We start from the raw sequence: 15,653 nt of genomic DNA, 5'->3' as shown, positions 1-15,653 counted from the left end.
AGTCAGTAATGTTATAATCCTCACTTTACAGGTAAGGAAACTGAGGTTTAAAGAGGTGACCTGCTTTGAGAGACACTACAGCTTTGAAAGAATCTGTTTGGTGTAGTTCTCTGAGCCAGAAGACTGTAGTTCCAGTGCTGATTCTACCACTTTCTAACTGGGTGACTTTTGGTGAGCTGCTTAACCTCTCTGTGCCTCAGTTTCCTTATCAGTAATAAAAATAATTCCTGCTTCATGAGGAAGTTGCAGGCATTAAACAACTGAATACTTACAAAGTGATTAATGGTACTAAGGGTTGTATATGTGCTTCTAAAACAGAAAGAAGAGAAGCGAAGACCATGTTTATTCTCCTTATGAATATTATCAGGAAATGGATCCTAATAACATGTCCTGCATTGGTGAATTTCTCCTGTGTGCGGCAGAATCACCTGAAGAGCTTTAAAAACCACTGATCCTGATTCAGTAGGACTAGGACAAGGCCCCGTCATCTTTATTTTTCTAAAGCTTCAAGAGATGCCCATGGGGAGCCAGATTTTCAAGTCACTGCCATAGTACTTACATGCCTACAAAGTTATTTTCCTTAACAAGATAATATTTATTCTGTGCTTACTACATACTAGATCAGTGATGGCGAACCTATGACACACGAGTCAGAGGTGACACGCGAACTCATTTTTTTGGTTGATTTTTCTTTGTTAAATGGCATTTAAATATATAAAATAAATATCAAAAATGTAAGTCTTTGTTTTACTATGGTTGCAAATATCAAAAAATTTCTATATGTGACATGGCACCAGAGTTAAGTTAGGGTTTTTCAAAATGCTGACACGCCTAGCTCAAAAGATTCGCCATCACTGTACTAGATCTAAGTGCTTTCATTTGGATCATCTTATTTAACCCTCCAACAAAAACTCCATGATTTAGGTAATAATTATCAGTCATACTTTACAGATGGGAAAACCAAGGAACAGAAAGTTTAAGGAACTTGCTCAAAGTCACTTACTTAGCTAGCTGGTAATGGAGTGAGGATTTCAAACCAAGTGGACTGGTGCCATGGCCTATATACTTAACTACCAACCTATACTGCCTTCACATTTGGTATTTAATTTGAGCTGTGCCATAAATCTGTGCAGTATGCTGGTGTTGCCATTATCCCCAATGTATAGATGAGGAGACTAAAATTAAAAACTTGACCAAATGTACAGTAGTCAATGTAGCAGCTGGGGCTTATACCTGGGTCTTATCATTTGAAGTTCTATGCTCTTCCATATTGTTGCAGAGAACTTCAAGTAACCAAGTATGATAGTTATTTTATAAGGTATTTCATATGCATTACCTCTTCCTCTCTCCTGCTTTGGCCCATGCCTTCATCCTATAGGTTACTCAGACAAGAGCTTCAACAAAAAGCCTTCTTTTATTTTTATCTGCTCTCTGCATACTACTTCTAGCTCCAAGTCCACCCACTAAATCACTAAATGTAGCTCATCAAGCAACCCTTTTAGAATTTGATTAACATTTGTACTATTTGTCATCTGTAGTAAGTTGAATAGTGTCCTAACCCCAAGAACTTGTGAATGTAACCTTGTGTGGGAAAAGGATTTTTATAGATGTAATTAAGCTAAGGATCTTCAGATTAGATCATGCTGAATTATATGGACAGGCCCTAAATCCAATGACAAGTATTCTTTTTTTTTTTAGTTTGATGTTTTTTGTTTTTTAAAAATATATTTTATTGATTTTTTTACAGAAAAGAAGGGAGAGGGATAGAGAGTTAGAAACATTGATGAGAGAGAAACATTGATCAGCTGCCTCCTATACACCTCCTACTGGGGATGAGCCCGCAACCAAGATACATGCCCTTGACCGGAATCAAACCTGGGACCTTTCAGTCCTCAGGCTGACGCTCTATCCACTGAGCCAAACTGGTTAGGGCATGCATGACAAGTATCCTTATACGAGAAAGGAGAAAAGACACAGACACACAGAAGAGAAGACCATTTGAAGACAGAGGCAGAGATTGGAGTCTTGCAGCCACAACCAGGGAACACCTGGAGCCTCCAGAAGCTGAAAGAAGTGAAAAATTCTCTCCTAAGCCTCCAGAGGGAGCATGGCCCTCCGACACCTTGATTTCAGACTTCTGGCCTCCAGACCTGTGAGGGAAGGAGTTTCCGTTGTTGTAAGCCGCCCAGTTTGTGGTAATTTGTTATGGCAGCCCTAGGACACAAATACACCATTTCTACACCTCTTCTTGACTTTCAGGGCTCATGCCATGTGTGGCTTCCCTGCTCCTCCGGCCCTCTGTCTTGAATAAACCCTCTGCCCTACCTGGTGCTCCTTCACTGTCTTCTGCATGGGACCCTCATGTCCTTTATGTACCTTCCCTCAACTTGGAAAGAAGACATGCTACCTTAGCAGACTTCCGCTCAGCAGGGAGCTGTCCTTTGAGGTGGCATGATGTGGAAAAGATGAGCTCTGAAGGACAGGGGGGTGCTGTGGGCAGGGCACTTTGCCCATGAGGTACTGGCCATGTTTTCTCCTTCCTTTATTTTTTTTAAAACCCTTTGCTATGTTGTCTCCATTAAAGAACATGCCTGAGACTTAACAAGTCATACCGCATCCTTGAGCATCATTTGTCAAGTAAGGATGTTTGACAAGGTGACCCCTTACTCTCCTTCTAGGTCTCATATATAAGGTATAAACTATAGAGAAATTTTTTCATGCAAAGGAATTTTTTGAGCACCTATTAAGTGCTAAACACTGTCCCAAGAGCTGGGGTTACAGCAATGAGACAGATGTAGTGTCTTACTTCCCAGAGCAGGGTTTTTCCAGGCTGATGATTACTGTGGTCTGGATCACCAGGAGGCCCAAAGGGGAGGGGTGAGGAGCGTGTGAATGCAGAGGAATAGTGACACCCGAGAAAGGCAAGGAATAGCTTTGTTTTATTCTTCTTTGGGGTGGTTGGGTGGGAAGGTTTACATTTTGACATGGGTGAATTTGAGATGAAAATTCCCAATGCCCAACTGAAATGACAGGTTTTAGAAAGGGACCAGAGAAAGTCAAGTCTATTGGCTGAGACCTCAAATATAGGTAAGGTCAGCCCAGGGAGTGAAGAAGAACGCAGGGGAGCGGTCCTGGAGGTGTCAGGGCCTCGTCCCTTGCTCCCTGTGCAGCGCACATGCTCTCACGCCCACTCGACCAGCAACCAGGCTGCAGTGAGAACTTTGCCTTTTTCCCCAAGTCCCGCCCTTGTAGGCGGGGCGAGGGCGCCACGCAACCGAGTCACCAGGAAGAAGAAGCCGGGTAGGCATGGGCGTGGCCGCCGCCGACCCCCAAGGCGGATCTGGGAGGGGCGCCCACAGTCACGGGGGAAGGGGACACGGAACCCCTGGGAAGGGGGGATGCCCGGATGCAACTGCCAACAGCGCTGAGCGCGGGGGCAGTGGCTGCGGTTGCGGCGCTGGTGGCCGCTCTGCTCCTGCTACGATGCCAGGACGCGGGGCCGGGGGCCGGCTCCAGGTAACCCACTGCTCTGGGGACAGAGCTGGGCCCCGCACCCTTTTGCGGAGGAAGGAGGGATCCGAACCTGGGGTAACAAGGGGGAACGGGGCCGCTTGGTGCCAGCAGTTTGTGGGCCCTTCCGAGCGGTGGGTTGGCACCCCGCCCTGCAGGTGACTCAGCACTTTCCCCGGGGCCCAGGCCGCGGAGAATAATACTATCTTCCTCCAGAACGAACACACATTCCTTGTTCCCCAGGGTGAGCCAGACCATCTCTTACACACCCTAAGATCCGCACCTGTTGATGTTATTTCTGTAGCATGGCTGCGACAGAGGCGCTGCCCAAGCTTCGGGAAGACTTCCGGATGCAGAATAAATCCGTCTTTATTTTGGGCGCCAGCGGGGAAACAGGCAAAGCGCTCTTAAAGGAATTGCTGGAGCAGCGCCTGTTTTCCAGGGTCACAGTCATTGGCCGGAGGAAGCTGACGTTTGATGAGGAAGCTTATAAAAATGTGGTGGGTATTTGAGACTCAAAATGCACCCGCAGTGATTCAGCTTTGTGGACAGAATTTCGTGTTTCATTTAAGGTTGAACATGGCCCGTCAGTGGTGGGCGCTGCAAGAGGTGATCAAAATGTGGCCGAGGTCGGTCTGTGAGAGCCCAGTCGCTGGAAGCTGGAGGCCTGGGTTGTAGGTTCAGGCGGGCCTCCCCTCACTGTGTGGCCTTGGGCAAAGTCCTCTCAGTCTAAGGCAGGGCCTAGATTGCAATGGGAGCTGGGGAGACAGAACAGCATTGCTTTCAGCGTCATTCAATCTGAGTTCTAGAGACAGTCCACTTTGCTTGTTTTGTCTCCCTGTTCACTGCACACTAACCTTGTCAATGAATTAGGAGATGCTTTGCACAGCAGAAACAGTCTCTGGCATTGAAAGTAGGGCTCACATATAAGAATTTGCCCAGCCTGACTTCCCAGGGCTGCAGTGTTGTGTCTGTAAGTGAAATATTCCTTCCCCTCACTATCACTTACACTTTCACGGTTAACCAAACAACACACCAGACTTGAGTGTGGTGTAGACACCCTAAATATTTGAAGTCTGAGCTTCGTGGAGAGTCCTGAGTTATTTGTGAAACTCAGTAAATTATAGTGTAATCCTGAGCCCCCCCTAATAATAGAACTTGGTCCCACAGGTTTCACAGGTAGAACATTTCAGATAACAAATGGTCTCACAAATAAATGTTCTTGACTCCTGCAAGTCCAAGTTGAGGTCATTTTGCATATGTCTTTGGTCCCTCAGGACTTTTCTGTTTAAAATGGACATCTTTGCAGGCAGTAACATGTAGCCTTCCTAGTCTGGCTTCATGGGGTGTGCCCGATACTTCTGGTAATTAGAGACTGAAATCGAGTCTGTGCTTTGATAGTCTAGTTTTGGTGGCGCATCTTTTGGTCAGGCACTTAATGCAAACATTTTCCTTCAGCGCTGTGTACAGTGTCAGGAAGATCCTTTTGAAAGAGGTGATGGTAGGGAAGGAAAGCAGCATTTTATTTGAGTTCCAATTTGATGGCTGAGAACTTCTCAAACTTTCTCTTTTAAGTTTCACAACAAACTTAGGTTAGATGGTGGTGCTTAAGTTTTAGTGAACATGAGAATTTCTAACAGTGCTAGTTAATAAGAGCAGTTTCTGACTCAGAAGTATTGGTGTGAGACCTAAGAATATGTCCTTTTATCAAGCCACCCGCTGGCTGATTTTAGTGCAGGTGGTTCATGGATTGGGCTGAAGGAAAGATTATAATGTGCATTTTACTCCTGAAAAACTGAGGCATATGATAAAAATAAATTGGCCAAAATTACATGTTTAGGAAGTAGCAGGCCCAAGACTCCAATGTAGGTATTTGAGATTCCAAACACCATCCTTAACCCACATTATATCTCATTGCATTGGTATCCCTCCTGGTAATATGCAGACAGGTGTCTTATTTTTCCAAAGAGAAAAATTATAATTGAACCTGACTTTAGAGATCTGGATCACCCCTAGTCCAATTATGTGTACCAGGGCTGTATTAGTGCATTGTTGATTTGAAATTCAGATTAATTGGTGGGAGAAAATGAGCTTGCAAAATTTGATGTTAAGTGGTCAGACTCTTCACTAATGCTCTGTAATTTATTCTTCAAATGTAGAGGGCTATTTTAAAAAATGACATCAAGTTCTATTCAGCTGTGTTCTTGTCTAGAATCAAAAAGTGGTGGACTTTGAAAAGCTGGACGACTATGCTTCTGCCTTCCAAGGTCATGATGTTGGATTCTGTTGCCTGGGTACCACCAGAAAAAAAGCTGGGGCGGTAAGGAAGAAATATATCCTTATCCCTGTTCATTGGCCAGTACTGTCAAAGACTCCTTTCTTACTTACTCTTTTTCTTTACATTTGCAGTGCTTAATTGTAAATAAGCTCTTATCATTGAAAATTTCATATGCTGCCCTCGCCTTTGCTGTCCTTTGAATAGCAGTGATAAGCTCATCTTTCCTTCAAAGTAATCCTTGAGTTCAGGCCTGTGTGTGTATTTACATCATCTTGCAAATATTGCTGTCACTACATCCCCTGGCTAAACCCGTTATAGCAGAATACAAGTAACTAGCTCATGCTATTAGCAGTAAGCTTTTTAAATTTTTCTTTATAAATATTTTAAACTTAAAGCATTCTCTCTCACTTGAGTGATTTTCTTCAACCTATTTTTGTGCCAAGCTTTAAACTTCTGGGATAGAACATCAGAACAGAGGCACGATTCAGCTAGCCTCCAGTGATGACTCAGCCCCAGCAATGATTCAACCCCAGCGGTGATTCAGCCTTAACTGACGCAGAACTGTTCCAGCACATTTTATTTTATTTTTAATGGTGCTCTAAATTGCATTGCCCTTATCTAGAAGTCATAGTTTACTACATAGTTAGAAGTCATAGCTTACTGTGTAGATCTTGAGCAAGTGTTAATACATCTTACTTATACTTTGTCCCTCTAGCAGAATTTACTTGCTGGAGCTAATCATGTCCATTAAATATGCATGACCACAGTGCCGCCATGGGGCTTATTGTGGGTTTATAAACAGGTCCATGCATCAGAATCATTAGGAGAACACATGTTTAAGAACTACTGGTAGCAGCACAATTCACCATAGCTAAGATTTGGAAACAGCCTAAGTGCCCATCAGCAGATGAGTGGATTAAAAAACTGTGGTACATCTACACAATAGAATACTATGCTGTGGTAAAAAAGAAGGAATTCTTACCATTTGCAACAGCATGGATGGAACTGGAGAGCATTATGCTAAGCGAAATAAGCTAGTCAGAGAAAGATAAATATCACATGATCTCACTCATTTGTAGAATATAATGAACAACAAACTGATGAACAAAAACAGAGGCAGAGAAGCATCGATCAGACTGTCAAACCTCAGAGGGAAGGTAGGGGAGGGTGGGGGTAAGGGGGAGAGACCAACCAAAGGACTTGTATGCATGCATATAGGCCTAACCAATGGACCCAGACACCAGGGGGGTGAGGGCATGAGTGGGGGGAGTGGGGGGGCAATGAGGGGATAAGGACACATATGTAATACCGTTATCAATAAAGAAAAAAATAAAAATAAAGGACTATTGGTGAATATCAACCAAGGAGTTAGGCTCAGTTGTATTTCTCTGGGCCTCCTGGTGACCTAAAGAATAATTCCATGTATGCTTTCAGTAGGGATCTATTTCCAAATCTTCTGCAGTTCTACCATGTCCACTTTGGAAGACAGCTGGGTTCTGAGCTCTGTGCTGAGAAGTGTCCCAGGATTTGGCACATTCTCTCTCCTAGAAAGGGTCATGTTCCTGCTCGGTGGCTAGTGCAGTCTTCATTGTCCCAGGGATACTCACAAGCGGTGTGTCCTCTAAAGGCATTCAAAAAGTTTTGGTCTGTCTGAAGTGCCAACCTGATTTTGGTGGTGACTCAGCAAAAATAACAGAAAACAAAACACTGCATTAGGCATAGAGCAGTTGATTTTCATGACAAAAGGCAAATCTCATAGGGAAAGAAGAAATTGCTTTATTGCATCCAAATTGTGTAATGCAATTTTAATCAGAGGCATTGGGTGTCTTTCCTATTTAGAACATTTTTTTAGATGGATTCGGTTTCCCACTTCTCAGGGTGCTCAATATCTTTTCTTTTCCAAAATCAGTTTGAAAAGAAAAGACAAACATAATAAATAAGTAAACAGGAGAAAGACTACTAAGGCAAAGATGGTCTCAAAAATGAGTTAGGGCTAAATGGTTAAGGTGATAGTGACCAAAAGTAATCTGCCAATTTTTAATCCAAGGGCTTATAAACTACATACTGTGGGCCAAATACAGCCCTTGTTTTGTACAGCCCCTGATCTGAGAATTTTTTTATACTTTTAAATGATTAAAAAATTCAAAAAAGGAATAATATGTCGTGGCACCTGAAAATATAAGAAATTCAAATTTCAGTATCCATAAAGTTTTATTGGAACATAGCTATTCTCTTTACTTTATTATCTATGGCTTTTGCACCATGACGTCAGAGCCATGTAATTGCAACAGAAGCCTGCAAATCTGAAAATATTTACCATTCCATCCTTTACAGGAAAAGATTGCCCACCCCTACTGTAATTTCTACTGTTTTATTTGATGTCTAGGAGGGGACATGTGAAGTGACAGGGTCCTAGGTGGTTTGAGGGACCCAGATCATAGGCTCTGGATACTAGGTAGCTGTGGGACCCCAGGTGTGTGCTTAGCTCCACTGGACCGCTGCCTCCTTGTCTGTACTGAGAGGCAGGTGACCACTAAAGCCCGTTTGGCCCGCAGAATTCTTTGATTTTTATAACACAGAGAAAAGAAATTCCCAACTGGGAAAATTCTGTGAGAGTATAGAGATTTACTCATGAATCCTCAGTACCTGTTTGGCTTTATTTTTCTACCCAGAGCTCTTCCTCTAACCAAGATCTTGATTCCATCACTGCACATCAAATACAGAGGTGCTCTCCAGGATACAAACAGCTGGGGTGTCAGATAATAGCATTTGTTGTTCATCAGCATCTCTGTTTTCTAGTCTGATCGATAGGGTTGGAGTAAAGGGGAAAGAATCTGAAGCAAAAATATGGCTAAATGGGACCCTTTACAGAACGATAGATCTGCCCTTCTTGGAAAAGGATGGAAAAGGATCCCCCTGACCTTGAGTCATTTTGGCATGTCAATGCTGAAATACTCTGTTTTGGGGAGAGTTGTTCTTAAGCCAGTGTTTCCAGTTTTCAGGCATTGGTAAAGAAGATTAGAAGAAATACTTAGTAGCTTTGGATTTTAATAAGATTTGAATAAATAGTAATTGGAGAGTTTGTCTCCCTTGATGTTTGTGGAGCCTGTGAAGATACCTCTGCTGAGTCGTTTTACATTGTGTTTATTCTTTCAAGTGGGTACTGGGAAAGGAAATGTAGAGTGGGAACATATTTGATCAATTCCTTTTTCTGGAAGGAACTCTGATTTCTAGCTTAGAGTGGCCTACACTGACTTTGGAATCTCAGAAGAGACGTCTTTTCTCCTGCCCTATGGTTAGGGAAACTAAATACAGTTTTTCCAGAAATTGTGTTTCTGGGATATGTTTTTCCAGAAATTGTGTTTCTGGGATATGGAGTAGCTAGTTTTAGTTTGTTTTTCTTTTTCTTTCTTTTTTTTTTGCCGTTAGTGAATAAGAAAAGGTGTTAGTAAGATTTTAAAGATGGCTCCTTTCTATCTATCAATGGAATCTTCCTCACTCCAAAGAAACTGATGTGTGTGGATGTCTCTGAGTCAGTTGGCAGGATCCACGTTTACGTTTGGTTTCTAAGTCCTTGAAAGCCATTGACCCCGTTGCTTTTGAATTTCATTCACCAGCTAAAAAGGCACGCATCAGGGTGGGGGAAGTGAAATTCAAAATTTGTGGGCCTGGAAAAATGCGTATTTATAATCAGCTTGAGGGCTCAGAGGATTTGTGAAATCGGTTTGGATTAACAGCCATTGGTTGCTAATAAAACCATATTTAGCTTTGTCCGGAAAACAGCGACGGAGAAAGGTATGGGCACCTTGTCAAGCGGGCCCATTGAGCAGGGATGATGGGTTAAGCGTGGGGGTCTCCAAGGCAGCGTGGGTGCTCCTCCTTCAAGGAGCGGTTGTCAGTTGTTAGCCAGGCCGGTGAAAGGAAGGACGCCAGAGTCTGATGGCTGGGGTGGTATTGATGTGCCTTAGCTGACTAATCAGATTGAAAAAGTCCCATGGTATTTATGTCACTTTAATTTTCATCAAACAATTGGAGCCGACAGCACTCTATTAAGGAGAGGTTGATCCAGAACTAAAGCCAAATAAATTAGGGTCTCAATTTAATCAAATTATCCCTTTACTGGCTGTGGATTAAGTGAGAGAGACAGCGTCGGTCTAGAGACTGGTGATTGGCTGAATCTTTCCCTTCTTTTTAAAGAAGCTGATGAAAGAAAAGCATTTTAACAGAGACAACTATAATGCACCTTCCAAGAAATAGTGATAAAACCACAGCCACAACAAAAAGAAACGTATTTCACCAGTCAACGATGTCATTTTACTATGAACAACGAACCTGTTATTAAAATCAGAGTTCTGGTGAATTACAGTGAGGGGAAGAAATAGACCTGGAAGAGAAAGTGAGTGTTTTAGAATTTTTCTGTGTAGTTTTGGATTGTTTTTCTTGGCACACTATCAGCACATTTCGGAGGATGGCTCGGAGGAGAATCACCTCCCTCTCTCAGGATGTGCTGAGAATTCAAATTGGTTTGCTTCACCCTGATTTAAGAAAGCAATAACCTACGTTCAAATCAGTATGTAGGACAGGTCGTCAAGTTAGGGTAGAATGTCCAAGTATAGATACAAAAAGAGATGGTGTTCATTCATTAGTTAAGACTTAAGTTTATGCTCCCTAACGTAAGGCAGGAAAATGAGGCTGTTGTGCTGGGAACAATGAGAAAGGAGGACAAGAGAGGCTTTTGGGGTGATAGTAATGTTTTATTTCTTTTCTTTAAATACATATTATTGATTTTTAGAGAGAGGAAAGGAGAGGGAGAGAGAGATAGAAATATTGATGAGAGAGAAATATCCCATCAACATTAATCAGCTGCCTTCTGCACGCCCCTTGCTGGGGATCGAGCCCACAACCCAAGCATGTGCCCTGACTAGAAATCGAAGTAGAGAGAGACCTCTTGGTGCATGGTATATGCTCAACTGCTGAGCCACACCAGCCGGGCTCTATTTCTTGATTTTAGGAGCTGGTTGCAGAGTAATGTTCAGTTTATGAAAATTCATCAAGCTCTATACTTACAATATGTTTACTTTTCTTTTATGGTTTACTTCAGTACAAAGTTAAAAATGTTTGCTTGGGGCTATTGTTTTCAAATTGAATTCTGTATTAGTTTCCTTCCTTTTTTTTCAGTTTTTTTTATTTCAAGAAAAACGATCTTAAATATAATAATGTTACATGCAGTAAACCTTAATATTTCAAGAAAAACGATCTTAAATATAATAATGTTACATGCAATAAACATTAATATCTCAAAAAACAATTTTAAATATGATGTTACATGCAATAAACATTAATATTTCAAGAATAAAAGGATTTTAAGTATAATAATATTACCAAAACTGTACTAACATAGTATGATATCACAAAAGTTCTAGGAAATATTAAAAATCTGCAAATAACAGGATTGCTTCTATTATATTCTAGAATATTTTTTTCTCCCTCTGGCTCTATTTTTGTTCATCAGTTTATGTTGTTCATTATATTTCACAAATGAGTGAGATCATATGATATTTATCTTTCTCTGACTGGCTTATTTTGCTTAGCATAATGCTCTCTAGTTTCATCCATGCTGTTGCAAATGGTAAGAGTTCTTTCTGCAGTGTAGTATTCTATTGTGTAGATGTACCACAGTTTTCTAATCCACTCATCTGCTGATGGGCACTTAGACTGTTTCCAAATCTTAGCTATGGTAAATTGTGCTGCTATGAATGTAGGGGTGCATATATCCTTTCTGATTGGTGTTTCTGATTTCTTGGGATATATTCCTAGAAGTGGGATCAGTGGGCCAAATGGGAGTTCCATTTTTAATTTTTTGAGGATAATTTCCTTCCTTTTTCTAAAAAAAAATCTTTATTGTTGAGGTATTACAGATGTTCCCCTTCTCCCCCCCCCCCCACCCCCATTGCTTTCCTCCACCCAGTTCCTGCCCTGCCCCAGGTATTAGTTACCCACAGCTGCTGTAACAAATTACCTCAAATTTAGTGGCTTAAAACAATGTAAATTTATTGTCTTACAGTTCTGTAAGTTAGAAGTCCGGCATGAACTTTGCTGAGATAAAATGAAGGTGTTGAGAGGGCTCTAGAGGAGAATCCATTTCTTTACCTTTACCAATTTCTCTCGGCCACCCGCATTCCTTGGTTCATGGTCCCCTCTTTCCATCTTTAAGGCCAGCTGTGGGGGATCAAGTGCTTCTCACATTGAATAACTCAAACCCCTTCTGCTTTCCTTTTCTACTTCTAAGGACTCTTGTTATTGCATTGGGCCCAGTTGGATAATATGGAATAATCTTAATTTTAGGCCAGCTGATTGATTAATAACCTTAATTTTACCTATAATCTCAATTTCCCCTTTTAGTCTTAAATTTTTTTTCAATTACAGTTGACATACAATATTATGTTAGTTTGAGGTATACACCATAGTGATTAGACATTTATATAACTTATGAAGTGATTACTTTGATATGTCTAGCACCCATCTGACATCATACAATGTTTAATACTATTGACTACATTCTCTATGCTATACTTTACATCCCATGACTGTTTTTATATCTGGCAGCTAGTATATGTTAATCCCTTCAACTTTTTCACCCATCCCTCCTCCCATCCCCTCTCTCCATTTTCGCAGTCATCTGTACCTTGCTGTGGAAACTAACATACTCACAGGTGTGGGGATTAGGGCGCGGACATCTCGGAGGGGCCACTGGTCTGCCTCCTGAAAGCATGAATTAGTCATTTTTGTTTGGTGGAGATAGTGTGGGAGAAGAAGGCACATGGGTATAGTAGAGAGCACTGCTCAGGGAGTCCACAATTTGCACTCCGCTCTCAGCTGTCTCACTTATTAGCCGGCAGTTCATCAGACCACTGAGCCTTGTTTTCACAGCTCTATAAGCGGGGGTCGGGGGGTGGGGTGGGGGGTTGGATGTGATGTTTCCTCAGGTGGTGTTTCTAACATCTCCATATGAAATAAAACGTTTAGGATCAGCCCTAGCTGGTTTGGCTCAATGGATAGAGCATCAGCCTGCAAACTGAAGGGTCCGGGGTTCGATTCCGGTCAAGGGCACATGCCCAGGTTGTGGGCTCGTTCCCCAGTAGGGGGTGTGCAGAAGGCAGCTAATCAATGATTCCCTCTCATCATTGATGTTTCTATCTCTCTCTCCCTCTCCCTTCCTCTCCAAAAACAATAAAAATATATTTTAAAAAATCACTGGGGCAGCAGTCAGCCTTCAGATTTACAATCCTTATGACATTAAACCTCATTTACATCATTGTGGTTACCTCTGGAGTTCCGATTCAGGAGACTTTAGACTTCTCATAAGCTGTCTGAGTTTGAGGATGCCAGATTTTGGGTGATCCCAGGAAGCGTTACTACATGGAATTTCCTTGTCTGGGGACAGCCACGTGTCCTTATGAGGCCCTGGAAATGAGTCTTATATTCTGTTGTTTGCGCCATTCTCTCCCCTCCTCCTTTTATTGCCTCTTAGTTCTTTCCTTTTCTAATTGGGTTTGCCTTTTCTCCACTTTCAAGTATTTTTGGAGCACCTACCATGTGCTGGGCATGTACTGATGCTGAGATGTGAATTAAGAAGAAAGACCCAACCATTACCCTCATTGGACTGAGTCTAGACTGGGATTTCCAAACATTCTTGATTATGCACCTGTTAGTAAAAAAATAAAAATAAAAAATAAAATGGAGGATGCACTGTTTACTAATATGTAAAACATACACAAAGTTGGAAATTAAATAGACTGTTCTCATAGTGCCTGGGCAGTGTTCTCAGCCCTGCTTTGAGACCCTACCATGCTAGAGTTGACACAGAATAGAGAAAACAGGAAGGACTGTAAAGGTGTAAAATTGTTAAAAGACAAAGAACTGTGTGACTGAAAACAGTCTTGCAACTTGATATCATTGTTACTTTTGCTCCTTGATGATTTGTTTGGTGTCTGTGTTTCAATGCCATTTTGTTTGTTTTTTAATTTTTATTTAAATTTTTGAAACAAGAAAAACAACAGTTCACCCACGGGCTTTGGTTTTTCATTGCGGCCTGGCCTTGCTGCTAAAGCTGGTAGTCTATCCTGAGGATCACACTTGGAGCCTTTCCCAAGGTCTAAGACCAACAGTCATGCATTGCTTAGATTAGGGGTGGGCAAACTTTTTGACTCGAGGGCCACAATGGGTTCTTAAACTGGACCGGAGGGCCGGAACAAAAGCATGGATGGAGTGTTTGTGTGAACTAATATAAATTCAAAGTAAACATCATTACATAAAAGGGTACGGTCTTTTTTTTTTTTAGTTTTATTCATTTCAAACGGGCCGGATCCGGCCCACAGGCCGTAGTTTGCCCACGACTGGCTTAGATGCATTTTATTTAGATCCTATCACCCCTCTCCCCCCATCAGACCTCCTAGCCTGCCACCCAGGCTGAATAGTAATCTTTAAGATGAACTCACAGCTTTTGGAAATAACTTATTCTGTTCCCCCTTCAGGAGGGATTTGTTCGTGTTGATCGAGATTATGTCCTGAAATCTGCAGAGCTGGCAAAAGCTGGAGGGTGCAAACATTTCAACCTGCTGTCCTCTAAAGGAGCTGACAAGTCGAGCAATTTTTTATATCTGCAAGTTAAGGTTTGTGCGTGTTTCTCTCTTATATATACTTTGGGGAACCCTAGATAATTGGCAGTGCTAAATAACAGAGAATGCTAAATATTACAAAAATGCCCTAATTGCATTAGATTACACATTTTTATAGGTATAGGGACTGTTGTTTGCAGGGATATATTTAGTAAACAGAGTGATTGGAAAGATAATTCCCCCCTGTTGAGGACCCAGTAATCCTGAAATGAGATATAGCAGCTCTGATCTTGAATTATCAGCATGGAATCTTAACATTAGAAGAGACTTTGAGGCAGTGATTCTTAAACTTTTCCAGAGCAGATGATATTTTATTGGTATGGTTTTTGTCCTCAAGGAATTTGTAATATGCTTGTTTTGGAGGATCCTTAAGTTTGGTAATTCGCTAGAAGGTCTCACAGGACTCAGAATATAGTCATACTCCCAGCTATGACTTATTACAATGAAAGGCTATAAAGCAAAGTCAGTAAAGGGAAGAAATGCATGGAGTGAAGTCTGGAGCAAACTAGGTACAAGCTTCCAAGAGTTCTCTCCCAGTGGAGTTGCATGTGCTTAATTTCTCCAGCCGTGAGTATTGTCTACCAGAAAAACTCACCTGGGCTCAGGAGTCCAGGGTTTTCATGGGGTCAGTCCCGTAGGCACCCTCGGCTTAGAAACAATTACAGACTTCCAGAAGGAAAGCAAGTGTTCTGCACAAACCACATTGTTTGTACAAATAGTGTAAGCACAGTAAACGACCCATATCAATTCCAGCGGTTCTCAACCTGTGGGTTGCGACCCCTTTGGCGGTCGAACGACCCTTTCACAGGGGTCACCTAAGACCATCCTGCATATCAGATATTTACATTACGATTCATAGCAGTAGCAACATTGCAGTTATGAAGTAGCAACGAGAATAATTTTATGGTTGGGTCACAACATGAGGAACTGTATTTAAAGGGCCAGAAGGTTGAGAACCACTGAATTAGGTTATGATGGGGACCATTCCTGAAATCCAAGTTCCCAAGCCAAAGGCCAACCTTGCAAGCAAGCTTTTCTGAGATAGCAGTCTCAGCCTGCTGGGTTAACTCTTAAGCACCCTGCTAACAGAGACAAAGCACATCTTTGTAAAAAGCTAAGTGAGAAACGTGTCCACATAAAAACTTCTATCTGAATGTTCATAGAAGCGTTATTCCTAAGAGCCAGAA

General features: G+C 41.8%; 1 protein-coding gene across 2 annotated transcripts in view; it reads left to right on the top strand.

Moving 5' to 3' along the window:
* Positions 1–3,231: 3,231 nt before the first annotated feature.
* HTATIP2 (HIV-1 Tat interactive protein 2) overlaps positions 3,232–15,653 on the top strand; it is a 16,393-nt gene continuing 3,971 nt past the window's right edge. The window contains exons 1-4 of one of the 2 annotated variants that reach the window (XM_006094790.3): positions 3,232–3,300; positions 3,815–4,010; positions 5,723–5,830; positions 14,323–14,460. In XM_006094790.3, the coding sequence (XP_006094852.1) occupies positions 3,816–4,010; positions 5,723–5,830; positions 14,323–14,460 (441 nt within the window). In that variant the 5' untranslated portion in view covers positions 3,232–3,300; position 3,815. Of the gene's footprint in view, positions 3,301–3,321; positions 3,517–3,814; positions 4,011–5,722; positions 5,831–14,322; positions 14,461–15,653 lie in introns of those variants that run through there. The other variant, XM_006094789.3, reaches the window with a different exon arrangement.

Source organism: Myotis lucifugus, unplaced genomic scaffold (genome assembly GCF_000147115.1).
Source record: "Myotis lucifugus unplaced genomic scaffold, Myoluc2.0 scaffold_143, whole genome shotgun sequence".
NCBI lineage: Eukaryota > Metazoa > Chordata > Mammalia > Chiroptera > Vespertilionidae > Myotis > Myotis lucifugus.
Note: the sequence above shows the minus strand (reverse complement) of the source record. Positions and strands in the feature narration are given on the sequence as shown.